This window comes from Molothrus ater, chromosome 15, assembly GCF_012460135.2.
Source record: "Molothrus ater isolate BHLD 08-10-18 breed brown headed cowbird chromosome 15, BPBGC_Mater_1.1, whole genome shotgun sequence".
Taxonomy (NCBI): Eukaryota; Metazoa; Chordata; class Aves; order Passeriformes; family Icteridae; genus Molothrus; species Molothrus ater.
The window spans coordinates 10,401,033-10,424,547 of record NC_050492.2 but is presented as its reverse complement, the minus strand read 5'-3'; the positions used below and the strand labels follow the sequence as shown (position 1 = coordinate 10,424,547).

At 46.2% G+C, this 23,515-nt stretch overlaps 1 protein-coding gene across 3 annotated transcripts in view; it reads left to right on the top strand.

Annotated features, from left to right (window-relative positions):
• Positions 1-7,955: 7,955 nt before the first annotated feature.
• The window catches only part of KLHL3 (kelch like family member 3), a 48,673-nt gene continuing 33,113 nt past the window's right edge, over positions 7,956-23,515 (top strand). Inside the window, exons 1-3 of one of the 3 annotated variants that reach the window (XM_036391362.2) lie at positions 7,956-8,094; positions 15,681-15,797; positions 18,778-18,884. In XM_036391362.2, coding sequence (XP_036247255.1) covers positions 8,081-8,094; positions 15,681-15,797; positions 18,778-18,884 — 238 coding nt within the window. In that variant the 5' untranslated portion in view covers positions 7,956-8,080. Of the gene's footprint in view, positions 8,095-15,680; positions 15,798-18,777; positions 18,885-23,515 lie in introns of those variants that run through there. The other 2 variants (XM_054516392.1, XM_036391363.1) reach the window with 2 other exon arrangements.

The following is a 23,515-nucleotide window of genomic DNA, read 5'->3' as shown; positions in this document are numbered from 1 at the left end:
CTTCACTTGAAAATGTATTTCACAATGCAAGCACACCACAAGGAGTTCTGAGCTAGCCTGAACAAGCACTATTTGCTTTTGTTGATGGGCATTTTTTTTGGTCTCCTGTTGAAGCATTACTGCTCTGTTATTTCTGGAATGTTCATTTATACACACACAGATGTTACCTCTCCTTCCACTTACCTTTAATGAGTATTTATTTGTGCTGTAATGTAAGCAGTACTATCGATGAGTGTCAGATGTGTATTTCTCATTACAAGATGAAAGTCTTCCTGCTATGTATGTTTTCCTGGGAATTTTGTGTATTTACCTGTATATGAGGACTTTTAAGGGGCTGATGGGGTTGGATGCTTTTCTTGTTGCTGTTCACTTTGACAAATCTTAGTCTTTTTACCTTCTCTGCTCCCAGAACTCTCACCAATTTCTGTTATATATAAATGGGTGGAAATAGTCACTTTTGAATTGATACCTCTTGTTCATATGGCTCTCAGAGTGTTTTAATCCTATAAAATCTATATTCCCCTTAAAAACATCTCTCTGGGAAAATGGGTAGTGGGAACCCTGAAAGAACAACAGCTGTAAAGCTGTAGTTCTCTGCAGAAAAGAGACATTCTTTAGATTTTTCTATTTCCTGTATTACCTGCTGAGTAGACTGAACAGTTAAAAAGATGGTACAGTTCAGGTCTAGGCTGTAGCAAAAGAAAAAAAACCAGCCAGCTTAAAAACCAAAATTCAAGTACTCTTCTCTGTGGTTCAGCCTTTGCCAGTAGGAGTCCTAACCTAAAGCTGCAACAGCATTTTTTAAAGTACATTCTGTGTGTGGTTAATCTTGGTGTAACTTCTTTTTGCTAAAAGTCTTTGAGGCAAAGCTGCAATGTTTCCTGTTGTCGTTACAGCAGTAACAGCAGTGCTATTCTCAGATTGTCAGCCATCCAAAGAACCAAAGCTCCTTAACTTGGAAAACTAGATGTCAAGCCCAGGCAGACTAATAATGCCATCTGTCTGAGGTATCTGGATATTAACCCTCTTAGCATGATGCTTAGGGTTTCATTCCCAAATGCTTTCGCAGATGGAAAGTACACAGATTTGAAAGAATAGCTTTTCTTTTTTTAAAAAAATTAAATTGGGCTATGTTGAGCTGTGTACAATTTTGGTGCATATTATATTCATCAAACTACTATAAATACCTTTCATGAGTAATGCAGTGAGGAATCTATGCCAATTTAGAAGGGAATTACATTTCTGGCTGGAAATATGTCAAGATGCACATTTGCTCACCACCATCAAAGTACCAATCACTGATTAACATTGCAGAAAAATTCCTTAGAAGCAAAATGAGCTGACGAATGTGAAAGTACATAATTTGTTCAAATGCTACTTTGTACCATGGAATTGCCAACTGGTTTGTCTCAGAGAAGCCCTGTTCTCCTGGGAATGCTCTTTGAATTTAAAGACATGCAAAACCACACATCTGAAAACACACTGTCAGTCTGTAATCTAGTTAATATAAAAGATGAGTACCATGTCAGTCTCTTCTGTCATTTCTGTAATTTTTGTTGCTTTCTGTAGCTTTACAATGGACTTTCCCTCTTTTGTAAGAAAATTTGCTTTCCACAGAACCCCTGGGGGGGAGGGAATCGTGAGTGTAGTCACTGCAGGCACTGCCTGAGGAGGAGAAAGTTCAGGAATGCTGAACCTGTTTGCAGCACAGGTGTGGATGAAAGCAATGCTAGGTAAAATGCACAAGTACTTTGGGTCTGGAAGTTCATGTGCTTTTTACTTTTTCACTGTGGATCAGTAATCTTGTTTTCTATACTGCACACTAGCCCAGCTGCAGTGGGAAGCCTCCCTCTCCCAACCTCACACCCTGATGAACAAATTGCAGCATGGGCAGGGCATGGCCCTGGGGGAGGCTGTGCTTACCTTGTTATTGTATACAAGCACAGCACTATCAGCTGTGTTTTGAAATCCTTTACTCCAATTTCATCCTCCAGATCCCCTCCCTCCTCAGAAGGGGTGTCCTCTGGTTTCAGGTTCACTGGCTCTCCCTGGGCTGGGTCAGAGCATTGTGAAATATTCCTGATGCTAAATCCCCAATTCTCTCCTTGTGCTTATTTAGTACCTCTTCAGGTTTTAGTACTCTTTTAAGTTTACTGGGTAACACATTTGGCCAAAGTCCTTCACTATGAGATTTCATTTGGAGTTGTTTGTTTTCTTTCCACCACTGTAATAATGATGCTCTGTTTATTGGAAGGGGCTCCTTTGAGTCCTGATTGCAAGGTCAGAACTTCTCCCCCAGGATCACTGCTGGATGTTTGGAGTTGTCATTGCTCATGCCTCTTGCACAGGGTGGTTAGCAGCTGCATTCTGCAAGGGTAGTGCCAGCTTTCTACTGTTGCTTTCATGGAGGTGTGTCCTCCTGAAAAAGAGAAATCCCCAGCAGCACGAGGAGCTGCAGCCCTTGCAGTCAGTGTGCCTTTTCCCTCAGGCCCATCCCTCCATTCCTTTCAGCAGTCATAAATGCAGGCAAATTATTTTTTCTCAAATGACATCATTTAGATGTTATGGGAATTTTTTTTACTCACCCAGCACCAGTTAAAACCTCAACTTCCTCTGTGTGGTATCAATTTTACTTTTAAATCTTCGAAGCATGAGCTTGGCGGTGAATCAGCCCCAGTGTGTTTTGGAAATGTTACAGTGGCTTTGGGTGTAGGTGGTGGCAATGGGGAGCTCTTGTTTTGGATATACTGGGGAGTCAGATGGGAGGGAGTTGGGAAGCATCACCTTCAGAAGGAAGAGCTGGGCTTGTTTTATTGCTGGAGCTGCTCTGTGCCAAAAGTGTTGCAACAAGCTGATGCCACACACTCTCTAATGCCTTTCTAAAGTGTGGTTTTCTTCTTTCACAGGGTGCACTTCTGTGTGAATGAGAGGATGGGAAAGCTGAGCCCTGAAAAGCACACCACAAAAGTCGAGTAAGTGAACAGAAACCTGAGCTGAGCCCCTGACATACAGTTCCCACTCTGAGTAAACTATGGAATATTGAACAGAAAAAGAGGTTTGTCCAGAAAATACCAGGCAAGATAATGAAGGTCAGTTACCTGTGAGGAAGATATGCTGCCTGAGACAGGGTTTTCTGTTCTGGTAAAATAATGTGCCTGCAGAAACAATCCTGTCTGAACTTTTGTGTATAGCATCTGTGGGTTTCACTCATTTGTGTTGATGTTGCAGCACATTATGTTACAATATGAGGGTGGTTGGCTGTGTTTCTTGGCTTTGCAAAGAGCAAGAAATGAAATGTTTTAAAAAATTCCAGGAAGAGAGCAAGACAAATGAGTGTGCAGGGAATAACAGTAGCAAGAGACTTGGGTTATGGTGTTGAGATCCTGAATGGGAATAGCTTTGTTTATGCTGTTCTCTCTAAGTTACAGTATACAAATATTAATTCAGCCATACATCTTTATGAAGCATATGGATATTTTCCCCTTATTACAGAAGGTAATAAGGAAGCATTTAGGGTTATATTTTAAAGATGAAGAATCACATTAAAATTATATCTTAGAAAAAATTTGGTAAAAAATCCCACTTTTTTGGTCCATAGCCTAAACTTTTTTCCCAAGTTCAGTCTTTTTCTGAGCCTGTAGCAAGAACTGTGCACTCAGTAGGTGCAGACTCTAAGGAGGCAGAGAGACTTGGTAGATTTAGGCAACTGAATATTGGCCTTTGCCTTTGTTCCAGTGCCCACAAGAGTAGTCTTTACAGCCTTCTTCCTGATTTTAATTTTGAGCACTGAATTCTAAACAATAAAATCAATCTGAAAATCTTCCTGCAAATTTCTGATAAATATGTAATGTGACTGCAGGGCAGGAAGTGTGTGCCTCTGACACAGGTGACTGCGGGTGACATCCGTGACTGATGCTCCGGGAAAGAGTCAGGAGGGCAGCAGGAAGAGCATTTTCAGCTGCTGGGTAAATGCTGGGTAGGTGAGCAGTGGAATGGCTCATGCCCCAGAAATCACAGATGAGGGTGAAGATGGTCAGGGGTCGTCGCCCTAAAGATGGTAATGTTATTGTAAAATTGTTGCAATAAACCCACCATTTGTAGGAATTGTGATTTGTACAAAAGAGTAAAGGAAAGCAATGTTCTGAAGGCAGATTGTGCTGGCCTGCAGGAGCTCGGGAGTGGGATGTGTGCCAGCAGAGGGCAACAGCCCGGAGCGCCGCTGGGCAGGCTGGTGCTGCTGCAGCACCCACCGGAATGCACATCCCGGGGGAATGCTGGCACCCACCGGAATGCACATCCCGGGGGAATGCTCATCCCGGGGCAATGCTGGCACCCACAGGAATGCACATCCCGGGGAAATGCACATACCGGGGAAATGCTGGCACCCACCGGAATGCTCATCCCGGGGGAATGCTGGCACCCACAGGAATGTTGGCACCCACCGGAATGCTCATCCCAGGGCAATGCTGGCACCCACCGGAATGCTGGCACCCACAGGAATGCTCATCCCAGGGCAATGCTCATCCCGGGGCAATGCTGGCCTGGCTGCTCCTGCCCCTGCTCTGCAATCACAGGCTTCAGAACACAGCCCACCCGTGGGAGTCTCTCACTGCCAGAACATCCCTGGTTCCAGCCCTGGGAAGGTCCTCACCTAGGAGGTCTCCCATCCTTGTGAGCCTTGTAAGAACTTGGATTCCTGTGAGCTGCTGCAGTAGGTAAATTGTAGCTGCTGATTTGGTTTTGTTACTGAATTCTAGCAGCAGCTGGACAGCAGATACCCTCAGGACTCCTCTGCTGAGGCATCTCCAGGTCCCTTGGGAGCCAGTACCTGGCCAGCACCTCCAAGTGACTGCACTTAGCCTGGGAGCTACCAAGGCAGCTGTTCCAGCAGATACCCTATACATTGCATTTCTTATATTAATATCCTTAGTGAACCTTTTCCAAGAAAACATATGGTCTAAATACAGATCTATCTAAATGAGTATCTACTTAATTAGGATGACAAAAGAAGTTTATTTAGAAGGGACTTCTGGAGATGATCTTGTTCAAAGAGCCCTCAAAGCAGGACCAGCCTCAGGGTGAGATCAGTTTGGTCACTCAAAAATAAATATATATACTTAATATATGCATTAAAAATAAATATGTTTATATAGATCAACATATATTTTTATCTAAATATCTGTATCTCTAAAAAAAACAGAATGAAAAATAGTTTAGGCTGGGAAGATGCAGCTTTAGAATCTTCTGTAAATGCAGTGTTTTATTTACACCTTTCCCAGCTCTTCAATGCTGAAACCTTTTTTAAAGGAAGATTTTTGAAGATTTCGGAAGGAAGTTGATTAATAATTTCAAGGAAGAGATTATGCAACTAAGCAAAAGCTGCTAAAGATAGGAATTTCTTGATATGGGTCTCTGGAGCCTGAACATTGGTGTATACCTGGAAACAGGTATGTACAGGGGAGTGAGGTGCTCCTGAATTGTTTGCACTGTATTCAGGCTGGATGATGCAGTAATTCACAGCTCTTGCAGTTTGCCTTGTAGAAGTAGGAAGGATTTTTCCCAATTTGATGCCATTTGCTTTCTGCTGGGTTTTGGGGAGGGGCAGTGACCTTTCAGGCTTCTGCAGAGGCTGTGGAGATTGACAAGGTGCTGTCTGATTGTATTGGGGCTCTTCACAGAATTAAGTTCTTGTAAGCACTCGGTGTCCTTTCCTTATAACCTCAGCATTAAACCAGCTGCTGACTTTTGGGCCAGGAGAGTTTTGGATCAGATTGGTAGGGATTGTTTTTATTCCCTCCCTTTGTGCCACTTTTATTGAAGAAATTCCTTGCTGCTCTGGAGACACTGGCAATGCTTTTCTCTCTTGTCTCCCTGTGGCTCCTTGGAACTGGGGGCTTTGGTCTTTCACCGTAGATCTGAAGATTGTCACAGGAATCTGGGAAGGTTTTGATGGGCTGAGGGATGGTGGGACTGGCTGGAACAGGTGTTGGGGACCTTTCTACTCTGAGAATTGGTTATATGGTTGTCAGTGATTGAAGGTAGATTAGATATAGGAGTAATTTTCGACTACTTGAGACTAGAAATTTTTGAAAGAGGCTGGAAAAATTCCACCCATCAGGTGTCACTCATTCCTTTTAGCTGAATGCTTTTTCAAGATACCAGTCTTTGCTTAAAAACAAACAAGAAGTTTTTGCCTTGGGGTTGTTACCAACATGATTATTTTGCAAGGCTGCTGTAAAAATAATCTCTGATTATTGGAACATGCTTTTGTTCCACTCCAGCAAGGACTATTCACTGTTTAACTTCTCTGTCACTGTACCTTTCAGGATTTGTAGAATCCAGTGGTACACAAGCCTGTGGGACAAAGCATGTAAGAAGGTATTGCTGGTTTGGTTTAATTTAGGTGCTTTGCTCCCAGGTTGATTGGAGTGAGATGTAAATTTTTAAGGTGAAAGCCTAATATTTTGTTATTGAGAAACTTTGTGTTAATAAAAATACACAGGCACTTTGCAGCAGTTTCAGGACTTGCTCTTGTATCTGGACTTTTTATGATTATTGAGGGATTTACTCAGAGGAAACAAGTTCTAGCCCTCATTTATGAGGTAAATTCTACTATTTTTATATACTGGCTTTTTCTCTGGTTGGAGCTTGTGTCTTGCAGTTTTGCATGTTGTGCATCAACAGTGTAAGACTGGACATGGGGAAAGTACTCGAGGATCTGGATGTTTTAAACTGGTAGTTTAACAGGATTCTCTAGGGAAAATGAAGGAATTTTGCCTGAACTGTGTGTGAGGTTTGACTTCATGGCTTTATCTGTATTCCTTCTGTTTAGGGGTAGGCTGCCAAATGGTGTTTAAATAGCAGGACTCTCGATCCCCATGTGTCTTTGATAAAGGCCTTTAAGTTTCAGGTGTGTTAAGTTTTCTTACCTCAACAATTAGGGTGATGAGTCATTAAGATTCTCAACAAGCTTTTGAAACCCTCCTCTGGAAGGCACAATAGCATCTGTTCATCATTGCTGATAGGTTTTAAAAAGATGTATGAAACTTGGGCTGAGGACATGGCTTCAGGAGAAACATACAAGAGCAAGGTAATTTTATTTATAAAAGAGATGAAATGGCATCTTCAAAGAGAAATCACTTGATACTTCCAGTTATCTCTTCCTCTTGCACAAGAACATTTTGTGAGTGGATGAGTAATGAAGAAGGCAAATGTTTCTTGTCTTTAATGCAATTAACCTCAAAGGCCTCACTGGTGCAGAATACAACTGAAAAATTCTTTTAGAAAAAGATTTATGCAGAACTCTGTTCATATGTATCAATTGGAATAAAAATGACAAATGTAATTTAGTTCAGTGCTTTGGGCTAAATAGCACCTGCAGTTGAGAAGGACCCATGTTGCCTATGCAGGGTCTATCTATAACAAATCCATTTGGCCTGATAGATTGCATAAAGGACAGGAAGGCTTTGATAAATTGTGGAACTGAAGGCAAGATCCTGCTTTCTGCTGTGGGAGTGGGGAGACTTCGGGGAGCTGGGACTCTCTCCTTCCTCACCCCCCCCGCTCCTCTCCTGCGCTGCCCTGTGCGCGGGCTTGACCTCGGCACTGGGGATGCTCAGCCACTGAATCTCCAGTCCAGTCCGTGGATCGCAGGGACTGGAGCGCTTTGGGCCACCCGGATGACAAGTCCCGGCAGGGGACGGATGCGGGTCCGGGGGCTGCCCCGCGGGGCCGGCGCTGCCGGTGCCGCTGCCGGCGGGTCCCGCTCGGGCCGGCCCGGCCCGGGGCTGCCCCTGACCGATTCCGCTGCGGCAGCGGGGCCGTGCCGGGCCCGGGGTGCGGAGGGCGGTGCGGGGGGCGGTGCTGCCGTTGCCCGGAGACGCTCGCAAGCCCCGCCGCGGAGGGGAGGGGGCTGCGCGGCGGCGGCGGAGCGGCGGCAGTCGGTGCGGAGCGGCGGGGCGCGCCCGGCACGCAGCGCTCAGCGCTCCGCTCCCGCAGGAAGCGGCTCCGCGGCGGGGGCGGCCGCTCGCAGCCATGCCGGGCCCGGGGCGCTGAGCCGGCCCCGCCGCCGCCCCGCACAATGGAGGAGGAGAGGTGGGTACCGCCGGCAGGCAGCCTTTGTGTCCGCCCGGAGCGCTGCGGGATGGGGATGCCCTGCCCGGGGCTGTGCGCAGGAATGCGGGGCGCGGCTGCGGGGACCCCGGCGGGGATGAACGCCTCCTGCCGCGGGAGCCCGCCGAGCCCCGGGGATGTTGCAATGTCATGGTGACAGCGGCGGAGCCCCTTGCCGAGCAGCCGAGGGGCTTCCGTGCGATGCGCTTGGGATGGAATTAAGGACGTGAGGGAGGCAGGTCGGGGGGTGTTCGCTAAAATGGAGGTGCGGGGCAGGGGGGCTGGGATGCAGGACAGGGGGGTGGGATGCCGGGCAAGGAGGAAGGGTGCCGGACAGAGGGGTGGGATGCGGGACAGAGGGGGTCGGATGCCGAACAGAGGTGTGGAATTCCGAACAGAGGGGCGGGATGCGGGACAAGGGGGTGGGATGCGGGACAGGGGGGTAGGGGGGCAGGTAGCTGCCCCGCCGGCACAACGTGCTGGGCTGGTGTGTGTGCCCTGCCTGCGCCTGGAACATCAGGCAGCCGACTTCGGCATTCCGCTCAGGACAGAGTCGCTGATATTCGCTGCTTTTCTGAGTCACGAGTGAAAATCCCTGACGCCCGTGGGTGCTTTGGGGTCGGTTTTCCTGCCGGGCGCTGTGCGGTGCTCGGGCAGTGCAGGGCATCCCGCGCCTCCCTCGCACGGTAGCCGGGCCGTGTAGACTTTATTTCCTGCCAGGCAGCTATTTTGCTCCAAAACCCGGGTGAAGAAGTGTTTACAGAGTCGACCTAATGTCCACCGAACCCATAAAAGATATTATTCTGCGCAGGGACCTCGTGAATGCCAGAGATGTTCAGTGTTTTGGCTCTGCCCTCATTGCTCCCCTCTGTCAGGTGCCTTTTGCACACCAGAAGCTACTTGTGCTTCTTCAAATGAAACGTTAAACTGCTCTGGGTTTTTTACAATATTTTTTTAAGAACAGGATATGCTGAGTGCTTCCTTTTGTGCTGGTGACCTTGCAGGGAGTGGGGGAACAGAGAGGGGGCTTGACCTGCTGGTAGGACTAAATGTCAGGGCTTGACAGGAGTTTTGTTTAAATATGATACATTAGAAAATTAAGCTGGAGTCAACCCCCAAATTCAGGAAATTTTCCTTCTGTTGAGGGAAAACATTCACAGCAGCCTGTAGGAGTTGTTTTCCAAGCTCCAAAGGGCAGCTTTCTACCCTTCTGTGACTCAAGGGTTGCAATTGTTTGTGTATTTAATGTGCAAAACCTTTCATCCTGCCACGTTTCTCATTGCAGGGCTTCTGCTTCCCCTAATGGTGTGAATAGTCACCTCTGAATATTAATCCAAACATTAATTAATTTCAAGTGCCTTGAAATCTTAGTTTGTCACGCTAGATGCCAGCTCATGGAATGAGATTTCCTTTTCTTGTTTGTTTTTATTTTTTTTTCTCTTTATTTTTATAAATGAGCCTGTGTTTGAGGAAATGGAACAGAGCTGTTTTGATACCCCAGGCTGGGCTCATCCTTGGCACAGTTGTTTGTTACTTTTTTTTTTTTGATGGCTACCAGCAATGGTCTCATTTTGACTGGAGGCCTTTTTCTGGGGATACAGTGGTGAAAAAGCCCCTGGGAAAATACCTGGACTGTTTTACCTTATCCTGTTTTTTCCAGACCATCTGTTTTTAGGGCATGAATGAGTATCCCCATCAGCATGTTCTCTGCCTCTGGAAGTGAGGAATGATTACCCAAATTGCTGCTTTCATTTCTAGTTTTTGGGAAGAGGAAGGCAATCCTGAACTGGTTGTGGGCAGTAATGATGTGGGGTTTGACTCTTGGCAAGAAAAGCTGGAAATATTCACCTGCTTTCTGGTTAAAAGGGCACAGTGTGTGGGGCTGTGCTGGGGCCGCTTTGGCTGGTCAGAGCAAGTCTTGGGAGGAGGTGCTCAGAAATGAGCTTGGTGGGCTCAGTCTGTGCTTGGTGCTGTGCTTTTGCCCCCCATTTAAACTCAGATCTGTGTTGGGCAGATTGCTCCTCAAATTTTACACTTGGTGGCTTTCATTCTGGCAGAGTTCCCCCTGGTTTTTAATATTATTGCATTTTCCCTTTTTGTGGTCGGTGAGGATCCGTGTTGTTGGTGCTCACTTCACCTCTGACTCTGGTCCTGAGCCTGCCCAGACTCAAATATCCTGTTAACTTGCACACCCAGGACACTCAGTGGTATCATGTGCCCATGTCATTGCACATGAGCAGAAGCACCTGAGGGCAAGGGAGATTTAACCTGAAACATTCACGTGTGGCAATAAAATATTTCAGAATCCTGCTTTTCTTTTACTGTGCTCATAGTAAAATCATGGTACTTCTATTTTATGGAGAAATTGCATAAGGCTTGCAGTTAGGCATGATACTCTGGTTCTGAATTTGCAAGAGTTTGAATAGGAAAAAACCCTCTGGAATGCTAATTTTTGTTAAAATATTAAAACACCTGTGGTTTTATATTTAAGTGAAGGTAGTCTGTGGTATCTGAGAAATACAATACTTGTCTTTGAAAGCAAATGGTATTGTCATATTTGAGTTATTTTGTGTTGTTTCCATTAGTGTCAGCAAGGACTTTTCTTCTCACTAGTTCCCAAAGTCTTCTTTCCCCCTGAGGTCTTCTTTGATATGAATACCCTTTTAGGGATCTGCTGTATGCCAATTGTGTGTTTTCCTAAGCTGATGTCTCCATGTTGATCTAGGCACTGAAAAAAATCAACAAAATAGGAAAATAATATTGCTATTAAAAGAAAAATAATCCTTTGCATTACGCTGGCTCCCATATGTTTTAATGAAAATGCATTTCTCTGAAATCCTCTCAAAACCCAGTTCAGTATGTGGATCCCTTCAGTCATAATTTTTAATACCTTTGTATGTACCTAAAGACAAATTCAGAAATTGAGATTTTTATAATTATGCCATTACATAGACATGTTTTCCTTACTGTGTCTGCCTGACTAGAGGAATAAAACTATTGGGCATAATGTATTTGTCCTGTGATTTGGGGTGCTGATTCTAAACAGAGAATCAGGCCAGTTAAAGTAAAATGATTTTTCATTGTGCTTAGAGTAAAACTAAGACTAATTTTGGTCTCTGTTGATTTTTGCACAGGTATTAAGGTTTTGAAGACTACTAACTGCTATTGGGCATCTGTCAGGTTTTTAGACCAGAGTGATGCCAAACCTCTCAGAAATGTAGAAATCACATTTCCTGGTGATGATTCTTACATATCCCCCAAAGAAGCTCCACAGGCTTTGGAAATTCATGGTTAGCAGGCACTTTTAAGTGAATCCAGGGGTATGAAGCTGCTACAGAGGTGCTGGATTGCCCGTGCAGGACTCTGAGCCTGGCTGGGTCTCTTTGGTTGTGGTGCTGAAGCTCTGCAGTGTTGGGGACCAACCAGGAGAGCAGAGCTCAGCCTGTGGTGCTGAGGCAGGAGAGGAGAGCAGTTCCCAGGGACCCTCCAGGGATGCACAGTGGGATGAGGCTGGCCTGGCCATGTCTGGTGTGCCATCCCCAGTGGGAGAGCCTGGTGGAGGGGGGCTCTGTGGTGTTCATGTTGGGCTGCGAGCTGAGCCTGGAGGCTGTTCTCCCAGAAACATGAGCAGAACCTTGCCCTTCTGTGCTCTGAAGGAGACTGCATTTGAGATCTGCCCTTCCTTCAGGGTGAGCTCCTGGCTCCCATAAAGCCACTGTTAGAACTGGATTTGGCAGAGCTGGGATTTTTGTTCCTGGGGTTTACCAGCTCTCTGCATGGCAATAATCTTGCCAGGGGACAGTTTATCTCTAAAAGGAAGGCTTTTATTCTTTCACATAATCTACAAAGACATCTGTAATTATTGCTGGTAACTAAGGCAACCCAACTTTACAGTTGGTGCATGCGGGCAGCAGAACGGTGGGGTATGGGCTTTTCAAACACCTTCCTGTCAGCTGAGGGTGGCCACACTGGGGCAGGAGCTGGGCTGGGAACCCTGGCAACCTGAGCCCAGCTCTGCTAGGGGGTCCTGGAGAGGAGGAACACGGTGTCAACAGGGTGGTGATTAGCTTCACTGGCTTAATTGGGGACTCTCAAATAGGGGTTCATTTGTTCTACTTGGGGACATCATTGAAAGGCCACGCAGGAGGGGGCAGTGGGGTTGGCACTGTCTGAAACTAAGAGCCTCTCTGCTCATTTTAGGAGCATCCTGCTGTGCCTGTAAAGAGGATGTTCATCTGGCCCAGGGAAATTAAATCATTTGTCCATTCACTGAGTGCACGGCCTCGGATAGCCCAGGAATAGAACAAATTGCTCCTGGCAGCTGCTCACGAGTCCTGCTGCTGTAGTAGGACATCAGCTTGGCAAACGTGGGGACAATGTCCCCGTGGTCATGGGGAGTAGGGGCTCTAGCATCTCCAGTTGGTCTTGTCTGGTGTCTTTGATCAGAGGACCCAATTCCTCCTTTGCTTTAATCCATTAAAATAACAACAGTGCAATAAATGTAATAATTCTTAGCCTTGTGGGGGGACAAATCTCAGAAAAGGCTGTGAAATGTAATGGTTTGGTCTTCTCAGGGGCAGCTTTTGCTTTCTGTCAGGGTGCATTTGCTTGGAGCATCCAGGTTCTTGCATTTTTATGTTGGAAATGTGTCAGTGATCTCTGAGAGTATGTGCATGGAAGTGTAAAATATCTCTCCCAGATAAAATCATCCTCTGTCTCTTACTGGAACACAATTCTATGGTAGCTGAATCAGTCTTAGAGATGAGTTAAAGGCTCTAAGCCATTAATTCTTCAAATTTGTGTTTTTGATATGAGTCACGTGGAAAAAACTTTAAATAGCATATCTTGATCTTTTTTGAAGTAAGTTTTCAACCAGACAATCTGCAGTATTTTCTCTTTGGTAAATTCTGAAATCTGCCCCTTTTAATTAAGCTGAGGGTGTCTCTTAGGATGATTTTTGAAAACTTATCTTTCCTGCTTTTTAGGAAGAGCTGATTGATCTTCTTCCAAAATCCTGAAGCAAGTTTTTTTGCTTTTAAAATACACAGACGAATGTTGGTGCAGTTGAGGCTTTATGAAAGCTTGACATTTGACCTGACATTTACTTTGGTGTTCAGTGAAACTTGCTGTGTTCTTTGAACTGTATCTTTTGCCAGCAGAAAAGTTTGAACATCTTTGGTCTCTGGCACTGGAGAGCTAATAAACAAATCTCAGCAGTGTGCTTGCTCTTATTAAAGAGCCCCCATGGTTTCTGTGTGCATGGTTGGGTTTTGGGTCCCTGAGGTGTCTGTGAGGCTGCCCAGGGCAGTGTCCTGTGGTGATCCAGCTCTCCTGCCCTGGGAGCAATGGGAGTAGCTCTCCCTGATGCTCCTTTTGGTTTCACTTTCTTTTTAATTTTTTTTCTTTTTTGTTTACTCTGCTTACTTCCTGTACGTGTTCCAGCTTTGGAGCCTGAAAGTTCCATGAAGTCACTTGCACTTCCAGAGCCTTTTTTTCCCTTCTTGCCTCAATGGTGCCACATGGGCAGGTTTAGCTGTTTAAAAATCAAAGGTTTATGCTGGGGTGATGAAAACTGTGGTCACCTGGCCTAAAGTTTCAATGAAGGCTTTTGACAGACCCAGCACTGAGGCTCAGCTGGATTTGGCTGTGTCCCTGGAGCAAGGGAGCTTCTTCACTGGAGTGTGCAGGGCTGGGGAAGAGCCAAGGGCCAGCCCAGCTCCATGGCCATGAACACCTCTGGCAGTTTGTGTGGCACAGAATGAGTTCAGTGTTCCTCAGGGATAGAAAAGCTGTTTGTGTCGTTGCCTGGTACCAGTCCCTTGAATACTGAACATTTAACACGAGGAATTCTTTCTGATTTTTCTTCTTTTAACCCAGCCACACTAAGCTAATTGGATGATGAGTGTAACGGACTCTGGGAAGTTGTCTCCCTCCCTGGGACATGTGCTGAGTGATGTTCTGCTCAGCCTTGTGGCTTCACTTATGGCTGGAAATATTTCACTCGCTCAGCAAAGTGAAAGAATTGGACTTGGCTGGTTTTTGGCATTAACCTTTGTGTCAGGCACAAAGCTGGAGGCTGCTCAGTATGCAGGCTGGATCTGAGCTGTGTGCAGCTTGGCTGCTGCTCAGCCTCTTGCTGCTGCAGGAAGGAGAGTGTAGCCCACCAAAGGCTGCTGGGGGCAGAGAGCTTTGTGTGCTGTCAGGGGACACGGTGGTGGTGACAGCCACTGCTCAGGAGCAGGCAGGGTGTAATGCTAGCCAGGGCTTCACTGCCAGGGGTTGTAAATGTGAATGATGTGTTTTTCAAAGGGAAAGTCAGTGTGTGTAAGTGTGCTTGTGTATAGAGATATACGTGCATACATGCACACCTTGACAGGAGCTGACAGGGTGTTGTGGGAAGGATCCTTCCACACTTCCCTGCTCTGTGTCCTTCTGCAGACATCACCTTCTAGTCACCAGAGGGCCAGGATGCTGGGTTGTCCAGACTGCTGGTTTACCCCAATTCAGCCTTTTTTATCGTGTCAGCCCAACTAAGAAAGCTGGTAGGGAGGAGGGGACAAAGGTGGAGGAGACTGTCCCTTGGAAGGAAGAGCTCTGAGAAGGTCTCCAGTCAGGCACATGGGGCAATAGAGCTGCCTCCTGAGAGCTGCCATTCTCCTGGAGTTGGCTTTAGACAAGGACAGCCCTCCTTGACTTGTCTTGTTTGCCTTTGCTGCCAGGTTTGAGGGGTGAGCCATGAACCTGCCTCAAAGTGCTGCTCCTTTCTCAGGTGGGAGCCTTTAGCTCTGAGTGATTTCACAGGCTCTCAGATCAGGGAGGTGGAGATATTGACCTGCTGTCAGTTGTGTGTAAAGAGCCAGTGCTCCCAACAAAGTAATGAGGCCACGTGTGTGCCTTAGGCACCTGTTGGCCTGGTTAAACACAGCACAGAGCTGAGTGCCTCTGCTTTGACATTACCTATGGAGCTGGTGCTTCTGCTAGGAAGGTTTAATAATTCATTCCATATGTTTCAGTGGCAATAAATAGACTATTTCTGAAATGGAAAGCAGCTTCAGTAAAGCTTTGAAAGCTGTGCAGGGAGATTTAATAGCCCTTTTCTACTTGCCTCTAAAGAAGATACAAGTCGTGTATTGTGTGCTTGCCTTTTTCAGACGGGACATTGAAGGCTAAACTTCTTTTTCTCAGTATGAATGTTAAAAAAATCCATGGTACTCTTGTAGTTGCCAGTGTTGAAGTCCATTTCTATACAGTGAGGCAATTATGTTCTGGCTTGAATTTCAACTTATACTGCTTTCCTGGACTGAAGCCTGTAAGACTGGGCTTTGTCCTCAGGTGTTTGGCACTTCTTTCTTTTCTTCCCTGCTGGCTGAAATGTGGGCTGAGTTGGCTTTCAACATCCATGCAGAGGTAGCTGCATTTTTTGGTGTGCTTCATGTGGAGAACCTAAACTGATGACTGACTCGTGAGTAGCTCCATGCTTAATACCCTGTGCTGCACTTTTAGGATGCTTGTTTTTTCAAGTGCCATTGAATCAAACTTTCTGCTCCTTTTTTTGTCCCTGTTTTTAGCATTAAGCAGAGTTCCCGTTCCTCTGAGGCAGCTGAAGATGAAAAGGACCAGAGGACAGTGACAGTTAATCCCTCTCACATGAGAAAGGCTTTCAAGGTCATGAATGAATTACGGAGGTACACTTACTTTTGACTTACTGGGCACCCTCTCTGGTTTAGCAGAATTGTGCTGATTGAGAGATGTAGAAAATAGTCTGTGCCATTTTTATTACAGCTAATGGTTGCATGTGGAGGATTAATCACAAATAGGAAGCTAAAATATAGTCCTTTTGTGGTGGGCTGCTCTCCCCAGTCTCAGACCTCTGTCTTCCCAATAACATTATCTGAGCCATGGCCTTCATTTATAGATGATAATTCATTTAGTCTTTTCCATTACTTACAGCAAATTCAGCTGTAAACTATGTCCTTAACTGAGATAAGGGTCTGAAACCCAATAAAAGAACATTACAGACATTAAGACACCTACACATAATTACAGACCAAAGATTATTAATGTACTGTTCTTAGTCTCTTTAACTAGCAGCATCACTCAGTCTGGGCACAGCACTCCAAAGAAAGGGGTGGAAAAAAGCAAGTACTCAGTAAGAATGTCAGCTCTCTTCTTGCAAATTGAAAAATCCTCATATTAGTTAAAAGAGAACACCTTGGTCTTTACACAGCTGTGTGGGTACAGGGAGAACAGAGGCTGAAAAAAAAATCTGTGAACACAGCCTTGAAAACTGCTGTCATCACATCAGCAAGGTGGTGGCAGTGGTTCAGCCTCAATTGTTTCTTGGTGGCTGTTATCCCACTAACAAGACAGAAGTTCAGTGAGCATTTCTCTGACTAATTCATCAGACTTTTCACCCTTCTAGTTTAAAAAGAATTCTTATGTAAAGTGTGTGTGTCACACACATGAATGTGCGTGCTCCCTAACTGTTGAGGGGATGTGATGAAAGCAGGGAACACCCTCTGCTCTTCTGCACACTCCAAGTAATCAAAAGATGCTCTAATAGCTAACTCTCCATGGATTAAGTAGTTTCCTAATACACACTTCTCTAGTGTGGAGAAGGATTGGAAATGTTTCCTTCTACAGATATCTGACAGCAATTCTCTGTTGCATAGGAACAAAATGGAAATATTGTAACTATTATATGAAGCAGGGTATGTTGTATTTTTTTTTTTTACTTTTAACTGGCATCCTTCTGGTCCTTTCTTTGTACTGAGAGCAAAGGATCTGAAGCTAAAGTTTGGAGCAGTTATATTCAGAAATCTATTGTGCTACTATTATTCCTTTGTTAATTGAAGCAGAGTGGGAATAACTGGAGACAGACAATGTTTCTTAGTGCCTGTGGTTAGGTATCTTGGGCAATACTGAACAGATAAAATAAAGAAGAATGAAAACTGCCATTAAGCACCTGTATGATGTTTTCATCCTCTGGGTACTGTTGTTTTTGTTTTTTTTTTTTTTGTTGGCTCCTGTGCTGTTGTGGAATGTACAGTTTTCACATCTCTTGAATGTGCACTGAGCTTGGGATCTGTTAAGCTCTCAGCAATCAGTGTTAATAGATGCCTTGAGTAATAGTTTCTCCCTTCATATGCATCCAGAAATCTTATTCAGAGGGTCTAGAAAAATCATGCTAAACTTTTAACCTATATACTATATAGAATCATGGATTGTTTAGGTTGGAAAAGACCTCTGAGATCACTGAGTCCAACCTTTAACCCACCACTGCCAAGGCCACCACTAAACCATGTCTCTTCGGCTTTTAGTTGGCAAATGTAGATGAAATTAATTTTATGAGTGGTGCTTTAGATTACTACAGCCCAAAATGGAATTGAGCAGAGCACATTTTACATAAGCTAAAAGAAATGAGGAAGCTTCCATTAAGTGGCTCTTAAAGAAGTCCTCTCATTGCCCTTCCCCTTCCAAACTGGAAAGAATGTAGGGTACAGACTGCCCGTTCCCACTTTCTTCTGTATTCCAACCATAACCCTCCATTTCACAGCTGTTTTTTCACATATTTCAATATGTGGGGAAGAAGAGACATAGCTGATCCATTAGAAACTCTGTGTGTGTTTATTTGATAATGCAGTTTCCTTAAGACGAAGTTCAGTGTGGAGATAAGTATTTCCAAAGAGAAGGCAACATCTAGATTTACAGGACTGATCCTTTTTTGGGCTTGACATTTGAAAAGAACACCCTTAGTTTGCATTTGTATGCTTAAGCATCTTAAACCAACTTATTGGGAGGCTGAGCACTTCTTGCTGTCAGCATCTGCGAAGCTCTGTGCAAACATTAACTAATGAATCCTCAAAGGACAGACGTGGGGCGAGCAGAAAAGGTCACTCCTTAATGAAGTGACTTTTCCAAAGCTCTACAATGAGTCAGTGGGGGAGCTTACAAGGGTTTTTTTTTTGTTTCTGTCTGGAACCCCGTTCTTTATCCCAGTGACTCTTAATCCCAGACTAATTCATGAGGTAAATGAAGTCCTCAGGCCCATGGATAAACTCCAGTGATTGATACCTCGGCTCTGGCAGATAGCTGAGGCAGCCTCTGCACCTACCAGTGCCAGGACATATTTTGGTGGCCACTTTCCTTTGTGACAAGCATGGAAGGAAGTACAGAAATCACTTCATTTTCCACTCCACCTTTTCCCCGTGGAAAGACAGAAGTGATGCTGGTGTTCCCTTGCGTGGCTATTTCTTGTCTTACAGATCTACTAGAGCCTGGCTCCAGGTAGTGCCCAAATCTTTAAGCTCTTTTGTGCCTTCTCCAAGCCCTGCTTGTTTGAGAGGTGAAGGAGCTGCTTGTCCTTTGTTCTTTGAGCAGCATGTATGCCTCATTTGGCTTCCAGGTTTTTTTTTCCCCTGGAGAAAGCAGAAGCACAGGCAGGGCTGCAGCCTCAGGAGGACTCAGGCTTTGCTGTGTAGGCAAACAGTGATAGGAGTTGGTACTGAAGCATTAGAGAACCTTCCCCTGGGATTTGGCAGAAGCTCAGGTGCTGTGTCTGTAATGGTGGGTCTTTCATTCTTTTGGGGCTGTGGTGATGTAGCTTTCACCCTGACTCCTCAGGGAGTTCTGAGATGATCTTTGTGTTCTCTGGTGTTTCCCCAGCAAGCGGCTCCTGTGCGATGTGGTGATTGTGGCCGAGACCGTGGAGATGGAAGCTCACCGGGTGGTGCTGGCAGCCTGCAGCCCTTATTTCTGTGCCATGTTTACAGGTACTGCTTGTGACACCAGACAGTGTGGGCTGAGCAGGCCACTGGGCTGTGTCTCTGTCAGGAGCTGCAGCACAGGCTGCAGAGGGTTTCCTTGAGGGAGAAGGGGCACAGATGAGTCTGCAGTCTGCTCTACTTGCTGGGTGATGCTGGCCACCCTTGACTAATTCCTGTGGGGTGAGTAGATAGCATGTGGGGCACTGTGAGGTTACTGTGGAGTTTGGCTCACTGCTTTATGTGTTAGTTTTTTTCCCCCTAACAAGACCTTGCATCATGAAAGCATTACCACTGAGCACGTGTTCAGTGCCCTAAATGTTCATGGTGCACATCAAAGAAGTTGCTGGCACAGGAGTTGTAGTTTCAAGGCTCAGTCCTGCCGATACTGATTTGGCAGTCACAGATGTTTAATCTCCCATGGCACTTTTTTCTGCTGCCTGAAATAACACTGTTGTTCTCTTGATCCCAGTGTGTTTTAGCAGCCCAGCTTTTTAACGGAGTGAGTTGCTGCAGCCCAGTGTGTTTTGGTAATGACAGAAAGGAAGAAGAGGACAAAATTCCTGCTCTGATCACCTGATCCTTGGAGCAGGTGCCCTTCAAAGGCTGTGCCCAGATGGGTCAGCAAAAAAATCCCAAAGAAAGCTAGGTCAGTCCTGGAGGAGGGGAGTGAACAGCTTATTTAAGTCATTCTAGTAAAATTAGTGTGGTCAGAAACTCCTGAGCTTCATTCCCTTCTTTGCCCTCATTTTCAGGATAGGAACTGACAAATACAAAGAAAATGATTGTACACCCCAGGGAATGGTTTTTACTGCCCCTGAGCTCCAACATAAATGAGGTTCAGGGCTTTTTTCCCTGTTTCATGTTCATTTGCTTGTGGTCTGGGCCTTGTTTCTTCCTTTTAAAGGCCTTGAGATTAGACCTAGTTTAATTCATTTTGCTGGAAGCAGAATGCAGCTTGTCGTTAGTGAAGCTTTTTTCCCTTCTGTGATGGAGGTGGGGAGAAAACCTTAGGTGTGAGATGTGACACTCCCCATGGTGGCTTTATCAGTGTGGTGAGCTAAGGTGGGGAGCATTTGTGTTTTCTGGGGTGCTGAACCCTGCAGCTGGTACTGGCTGCATGGTGAGGCAGAGGAGCAAACGCTGCTCAGAAGCAGCTGTGTGTGAGGGCAACTTGTGGTGCTTGTTCCTGATGAAGAGTTTAATAAAGAAAAACCCTTGGAAAAACCCTCTGATCCTTAGAGGTCATCTGAGTGGGAAGGTGGTGGTGCAGGGCTGCTCATGTTTCCATGCAGGAATTCTCTGGGCCGTGTAATCCCTCACTGTGTGAGTTAAACAGTAATCAGCTCACCCATCATGTGGCTGCCCTGGGCTGGGTGACAGCCTGGCAGCCGCCTGTCCCCTCCCCCTGACGAGTCCCCGGGGGCAGAGGGTCAGGCAAAGAGCAGCTCTCCCTTTGCCTTCAGTCTGGCCAGCCCCAGATTCCCAAGGATCCCTTGTGTGATCACACAGAGTGTGTGATCCCCTTCCAGCTGCACTGGGGGTCACTCCCTGCAAGGGGACGGTTTAAAATCACACCTTCAGCACCAGCTGGGGGTTGTAACTTGGGTTTTTTGCTCTGCACAGCAGTGATAGAGCCAAGGGCTCAGGTTCAGCTGCACTGTGGGGGTATTTGCAGGAGCTGCTTGTGCACACTGAATTCCCTCTGGAGGGGTCCCCCAGCAGTGAGTAGTGAATGATCAGTGTGGAGCTGTGAGCAGTGGGAACCACACTGGGACCCACAGCTCACCCCCCTCCACCACTGCTTGCTCTGCAGGCTCTGTCACTGTCAGCTGGCCCTGGCTTTGGAGCCATGAATGACCTTGTGATGACCTTGGGGTCTTTCCTAAGCCACGTGTGTCCTCTGGTTAGCCACTCCTCTTTGAAGTATTCCTGGATGGTCTGAAATTGGGTAGGCACATTTTCCATTTGTATCTTCCACTGCTGAAGGAGAGATGGGACCAGCACTTCATGAGTGTCCCTTTCCATGCTGGCTTTCTAGAGCATTTTGGATGCTGGCACAATTCTGTGGGGATGATTTGGGACAGTAAGGTCTGTCCATTTAGAAGAAAACACATTCATTTCAGAAAGGGTAACAAATACTCCAGTGACACGGCTAGGACTGCTCCTGTCAGATACCTTAGGAATTTTGGAAGTGCTGAAGGAGGAAGCAGAAGCCTCCCTTGCAGATCTTATGTGCTGCTTCAAAGCACTCACCCCATGTGTGAGAAGCTGTGGTTTTGTTATCCAGTGCACTCATATGCTCCCTCAGCACATCTGTGACTTAGGAAACAGCCAAAGCTGTGGCTTTGCACTGGGAAATGCAATGTGTAGGAGCAGGGCAGGCTGCTGTGCTGGGTAAACACAGCACTGTGGGCTGCTGCAGCTTGGAGTGTGGTTCATTGTGTGACAAAACAGAGCTCTGCTCTCTTCTTGCCCTGATGAGCAGAGGGGAGTGGAAAGGGCACTGCTGGTGTTGAGTGTGGTGCAGGAAAGGAATGCCTCCATGAGGGGCTGGTGTCTGCTAAGTCTGTCCCCTACAGAGGTCTGCTCAGAGCCACCCTGCCTGTTTTGCCTGCCTTTGCTCCCTCTCACCTCATCGCTGGTGTCTGTCTGGCTGCAGCAGTGCAGGGATGGGGTCTGTGCAGCCTCCTGTGAGAGGTGCTAGTGAGAGGAATTATTCTGTAATTATGGTGTCAGGTAGGGCTGGAGTCTGACTTATGAAAGACACCCTAGGAGTTGTGTTTTGTGGGGTTTAAGGTGTGGGTTTTCTCCTGGAGAGATGTGAGATGTGATGCCCTCAATCCAGAGGCTTGCCCTGGGTCTGTGCTTGGAGGAAGGGGCAGCCTGTCGCCTGCTCCTGGTCTGCACCAACCCCTGCCTTGGTTCCCTTGTGGTGTCTCCAGGCTCTTTCCCATTCCCCAGCCCTGGAGACTTGTCCCCCTGTGACAGTGGGAGGGGCTGGGTGGCTCTGAGCTGGGTCCTGTCCAAAGGTGGGCACAGCCCACGGGACCCTCCTGGCCCTGCTGGGCTGGTCCTGCAGCAGAGCCAGAGGAGGCTGTTGGTATGCAGGGCTGGCAGCTTGCTGGTGGGTGGGGAAGCCCACACAGCTTTTATTTTTGTTGCTTGTGTCACATGGATGCCACCAGGAGAGATGATGTTATCAGATTGGTCCCTGCAGCTCTTTCTGCATCGATCTCTGGGCGTGTGTGGCTGAGCCCCTCCCCACTCTGAGGGTCCTGCAGGGCTGGGGGTCCCAACTCTCCCTCCCCATGCAGGGGGGGTCACTGGGTGCTCCTCACAGGCACCTCCAGCACCACAGAGCTGATAGGGACTGCTCTGTCCTCAGAGGCACCCTTTCATCTCTGGAGATATTTGGGGTTTTTAGGGGGAAGAAGTATGTGAAGATGACATTTTGTCAATTAAAAAGTCCTACCTGCTTTGAAGGCCTCCCAAATGTAGGTCATTTATGCCTTTGTACTGGTACATTTGTATTCATGAGCTTCTCTGAATAACATTTTATTATTCCATTTTAAAAGTTGAATTTGGGGCAAATATTATTTCAGTTCTTGGGACATTGTTGACTGTTCTACCACTCATGGTCCCACCCCACTCCTATTATTCACCTCCTTATTCACATAGGGAAAGTCAGCAAAGTTCAATGAGCAGGATCCAGGTTTTGCTCAAGCTTGGGCCCTCTTTAGCATCTGACTGTGTGCTGTGCACTGACTGTGCCTGGCCACGTCCTGTGAATGCTGCACAGAGATGTAGGCTGTAATTACTTCTATAGGCTGCAGGAAATATTTTCCCACTTAATCCCACAGCAGTACTGAGTCACCGGATTTCTGAGAGTAGTGATTATTCATGCCCAGGTTTAAGAATTGACATTTCTTCGTGCTCTCCTTTGTTTAGCTTTGTTTTTCCACCTATCATTTTCTTTCCACTTGGGAGTTTGTTCTTTCTTTTCTGTGGAGATCCTGGTGATTAACTTCTGGGTGAGGTCAGCGTGTGTGGGGATGCTGGAAGGGCCTTGGGGAGTCCTTTCTCCTCCCCACTGGATGTTTTTGTTCCTCTGGTCTGCTCCTGTTGCACGGGGAGTGTGGAGGTGTGCATAAAGCTCTGGGTCATGAATAGGCTCTTACACAGCTGTGGGGCTTTGCTTTGTGTATTCAGAGAGGAAATTATTGCTCTAGTTCCATGTGCCTTGGAGTTATGGGTTTGGGGAAGGGATACAGTTTGGATCCAAAGGTGTGAGCTTGGGAAGGTGAGAGATGAGAACTGCATCTTTCAGTGTGGATGCTTTGCACAAGGTGTAAGTGATGGATAGGTTACAGCAGGGTAATTTAGGAGAGAAGCTTGCTGCATGCTGGGTGTAACTGCTGGCCTGTGTGCTTGTTTTTCTGAGCAGGTTTTAGCTTCTTTCTGAAGAAAGAGAATAACACTGCTTTGCTTTTAATGAAGGTTATACAAAAAAATACCCTGATGTTGCTGTTGTAACATATTAATTCATATTCATTCACATTCATTCATATTCATTCTATCCATGTGTATATATATTTAAAAACATTAATAAATCTATATAAAACTATATTTCTCAAAGG